The following is a 4379-nucleotide window of genomic DNA, read 5'->3' on the forward strand; positions in this document are numbered from 1 at the left end:
GAGCGCTTGCAGTGTTCGAGGCATCCTCGTTGATAGTTGCAGTGCCAGGCGACTCCTGCCCATCCTCCGGGCTGGCGTAGATGTCTTCCATGATAATGTCGTCCAAGTCGGCATTGGCAGAGTTATCTCTCTGCTGAGTGGCATCAATGTTGGCCGCCGCACAGCCGCGGCCCACGCACACGCAGAGGGCACACGCAAGGAGGACGTAGCGCAGCATCATCGTTTTAACAGTCACGGTGGCAGTGGTAGTTGTTGCCTTGAGCTGTGCAGGAAAAGAGTGAAGCAGACAGACACAGGGAGTGCGCAGCAGCAGGGCTCACAGACTCCTCACTCCTCACTCCACGCCCACGCTATCATCCGCCACCGCGAGGAGAGACCAGCTCAAAGAAGACAAACCCAATTACGTGAAGCCCAAGTGCAGGGGATAAAGTGGCCTGCCGCCACCAAAGCATCTCCCAACAGAAAAACTAAAAAAAAAAAAAATGAATTCCCTCACAGCTGTGTCCCTGCCCCACACCCAACACACAGCTGCAGGCATTACACAACAAGCCCATCAAGCACCGCAGAACCATTCACACACACACACACAAGTGAGTGGGCGGCGAGCGAAACACACAGACGGGGGAAAACGAAAGAGCCGCAGCACATCCATACAGACGAATGTTGTTCGCGAAGCAAGTTGTTAAGAAACGCGCGCACAAAGCGAATGCACCCCGGCATCCTGCTGCCGCAGTACACACACACACACACAGAATAAAAGAGCTATCGCAGTCCACGAGCACATGGCAAACAAAAACAATCAAAAAAAACAATTAGGATTAACGCACCCTCCACACCACACACCACGAGGATACCACACACACACACACACACACAAAGTACAAACCACACAAAGGGGCAGCAGCTGAGCCCCAAGCAATCATTAGGGAGAAAAGGGGGATAAATACATTCACCATGAACTCGCAGCACACACACACAGAGAGAGTGCGAGGAGGCATGTTACTTGGCCACGATGCTCATGACACAGCCGTCACTGCAAACAACGTCAGCAGAAGCAGCGGTGCATGCACCCACACAGGGCTGACGCTGCTGTCCGCATTCTTCGTGTCTTTGGCTTCCTCTGGAACAGGACTGCTGCTTGTTGTGCTGATTGTGTCCGCTGGCGCACTGGATGAAGAAGGCATTGAAGTGGCGGACGATTGCACGGAATCATTTTCTTTACCTGCACTGTGAATATTAGAGGCCTGAATAAGATCCGAATTGGAATGATCCTCAGCAGCACTGGCAGCTTCGGTATTGTGCTCTGAGGGTGGGGAAGCATCAGAACCCGGCCCCCCACCGTTAGTACTTGTGAAGGTACCGCTGACTTCACTCGCCGAATTACCTTGGCCATTGTTGGTATCCGCGTGCTTCTTCGCCTCTTCGTTCTTTTCTTCCTGTGTTTTCTCATGTGTGCTGCCACCACCACCACTAGGAGTATGACTCGTGTTCTGTGGAGCAGTTTGTTGACCCTTATTGCCATCAATTGCTTTCCCGTTGTTCGAGGTGCCTCCAGGTGCCGTTGCTGGATCGGTCTGCGGTTGCAACGGGGTTGAAGGCTGTGGTTCAGAACTGTCAGGCAGGCTATTAGTCAATGACCCTGTGCACTTCCCCGGCTTAGTGGTATCGCATCTTTCAACGCTGCTATCTCTCTCTTTTTTTTCGTTTTCCTTCAGAGTTATAGGTGGTGGCCCAGGCTCACCTCGAGTACCTTTGATACCGCGATCAATGTGTTCCCCACTCCCTCCCCGCTGTGATTGATCTACCCCAGGCACACAGGCGCCATCTTTCTCAGTCTGGCCATCCTTGCACGGTGGTTTGTTAAAATCTTCAGGGCCAGCCACTTCGACATCACCGGGATCTGGTGTGGCTTTAGGCTCCACCGCCGAAGATGTCGTGCAATTTGTTCCCACCTTTTCTGCACATAAACCATCTGCGCCAGTCTCCTTGGACCCCGGGCAACCCTTTGGAGGACTACCCTTGCAAGACCCTTGATCCTTAGCAGGACCACAGCTACCAAGCCGGCCTTCTTCTCCACAAGTGCCAGAGCCCACCACCTCATCTTCTGTATTGGCATCCGTGCACGTTCCCTTGGGAGGAGCGCTCTCAGGAGGGCAAGGAACAGCACCAGCCGCAGGTGCAGCGACACTATCAGCCATCACGGCGTAGCCACCAACACTCGCCACCTCTACACGCCTCTCCTCATCCACTGCCGCAACCCCGCCGGCACACCACACGCAGAGTGCGAACGGAAAGAGAACACAGAATATCTTTTTCATCGTAGTCTTGATCTGCACAATTAAACCAAAAGCAGCAGGCTGACAAAAACAGGAGAACCACGCCATATACAACAATACCTTAACACACAATGACACAACCAACACATATATCCAAAACAAACTCCCTCACCAGGATAACCAGAAGTATGTCCACTGTAGTGTGTTGTGCCCACAGGAGCACTCCCCAACAGCAAAGCAGCAAGAAGAAAACCAGATGTATCAACCCCCCGAATGTGTGTCCCTGCCCCACACCCAACACACAGCTGCAGGCATCACACAACAAGCCCATCAAGCACCGCAGGCCCATCCCCAGTCACACACACACACACAAGTGAGTGGGCGGCGAGGGAAACACACACAGACGGGGGGAAAACGAAAGAGCCGCAGCACATCCATAGAGACGAATGTTGTTTGCGAAGCAAGTTGTTAAGGAATTCGCGCACAAAGCGAATGCACCCAGGCATCCTGGTGCCGCAGTACACACACACACACACACACAGAATAAAAGGGCTATCGTACTCAACGAGCACATGGCAAGCAAAAACAATAAAAGAAAAGCAATTAGGATTAAAGCACCCTCCACTCCACACCACGAGGATGCCACACACACACACAAAGCAAAGAAACAACCACACAAAGGGGCAGCAGTTGATCCCCAAGCAATCATTAGGAAGAGAAGGGATAAATACATCCACCATGAGCTCGCAGCACACACACACAGAAAGAGAGCGATGAGGCATGTTACTTGTCCACGATGCTCATGACACAGCCATCACTGCAAACAACGCCAGCAGAAGCAGCAGTGCATGCACCCACACAGGACTGACGCTGCTGTCCGCATTCTTCGCCTCTTTGTCCTTTTCAGCCACAGGGTTATTCTCCTGCTTGTCGCTTGCAGATTGCGAGGAGCTCGGAGAAGTAGGGGCAGACGGTTTCTGCGATTGTACTGCGCCATTTTGGTTGTCTTCATTTTGAGGGTTCCGGGTCTCTGAGGAATCGCGATGATCATCAGTAGAGCTGTCATTGTCGGTAGCGTGACCGGCTGGTGGTAAAACACCAGAGTTCTGTGGTTTCTCTTCGTTTTTAGTGGATCTGTCCTTAAGGTCCTCCAGCGACTTTTCCATGTTGGCCTCTTGTGAGGTCTTTACATCAGACACACGACCTTTGTCGTGACCGTCGCCCAGTCGGACGTGGTTGCCATCATTCTCGCTGCCTTCAGGACTCTTAAGAAGGCCAGAGTCCTCTTTTCCTTCGCCTCTATCTGACCCATGCTTGGGCGCACTCACGTCAACATCACCTTTTGGAGTGCTGGAGTTGTGTTTCTTCTCCGAGTGTTCAGATGTAAGTTCTGACTGCTTTGGCTCAGCTTGCTCAGGAGGTTTTGTGCAAAGCGTACCGTCTTCTGCTGGTGCAAGGCATCCTTCGTTTTTCTTAGGATCGAGTGAGGTAGCCGTAGGAACACCACCGACTCCCGCCAGCGCAAGATTTCCAGAGGCCACTTTGGTCTCGGGAAGCAAGCAAGGCTTCCCCCCAGGCTCCGTAGAGCTTGTGCAGACCAAAGGGTCGTGAGGGTCCTCTTCAGCAGCGGTCTGATCTACAGGCTGGCACCCCTGTCCATCTTTTGCCTCTTCACCGCTGGATAGCGGACAATTTTCATTACCTCTTGGACTTGCAAGGGCAGACACGAGACCATGAAACTTATCAGGTTTCGTCGCGCAAGTTCCCTCCTGGGTACCAGTCGGACAAGCAACAGGGAGTTGTTTACCATCCCTATCGACAATACCATTGGGCCCAACACATGGCTTCTTTTTTTCGGAAACCGAGCACTGTGAGTTCACAGATGTGTCGCAACACGAATCATCAACCTCCACAGCAGCGACACAACCGAATCCCAGACACACGCAGAGGGCACACACAAGCAGCACGCAGCGCATCATCATTGGTGTCGCTTTGGGCTGCGCGGAGGAGACAAGCGGAAGCAGACAGTCCACAGCAGCAGAGCAGTCAGGAGGCAGCGGCAACACCCACCACTCACCGTCCTCCGCACACAAATGAATCCGC

At 52.9% G+C, this 4379-nt stretch overlaps 2 protein-coding genes across 2 annotated transcripts; both read right to left on the reverse strand.

Moving 5' to 3' along the window:
* Positions 1 to 1016: 1016 nt before the first annotated feature.
* On the reverse strand, positions 1017 to 2318 carry DQ04_07351010 (hypothetical protein; the record flags this gene model as incomplete). The annotated part of the gene is made up of 1 exon (XM_009315126.1): positions 1017 to 2318. One exon carries the CDS (start codon positions 2316 to 2318, stop codon positions 1017 to 1019), a length of 1302 nt encoding a protein of 433 aa, XP_009313401.1.
* A 758-nt stretch (positions 2319 to 3076) lies between these two features.
* Positions 3077 to 4258, reverse strand: DQ04_07351020 (hypothetical protein; the record flags this gene model as incomplete). The annotated part of the gene is made up of 1 exon (XM_009315127.1): positions 3077 to 4258. The coding sequence occupies one exon, from the start codon at positions 4256 to 4258 to the stop codon at positions 3077 to 3079; it is 1182 nt and encodes a 393-aa protein (XP_009313402.1).
* Between the last annotated feature and the right edge of the window lie 121 nt (positions 4259 to 4379).

The sequence above is a fragment of the Trypanosoma grayi genome (genome assembly GCF_000691245.1).
Source record: "Trypanosoma grayi strain ANR4 Tgr_735_V1, whole genome shotgun sequence".
In the NCBI taxonomy this organism is placed as follows: domain Eukaryota; phylum Euglenozoa; class Kinetoplastea; order Trypanosomatida; family Trypanosomatidae; genus Trypanosoma; species Trypanosoma grayi.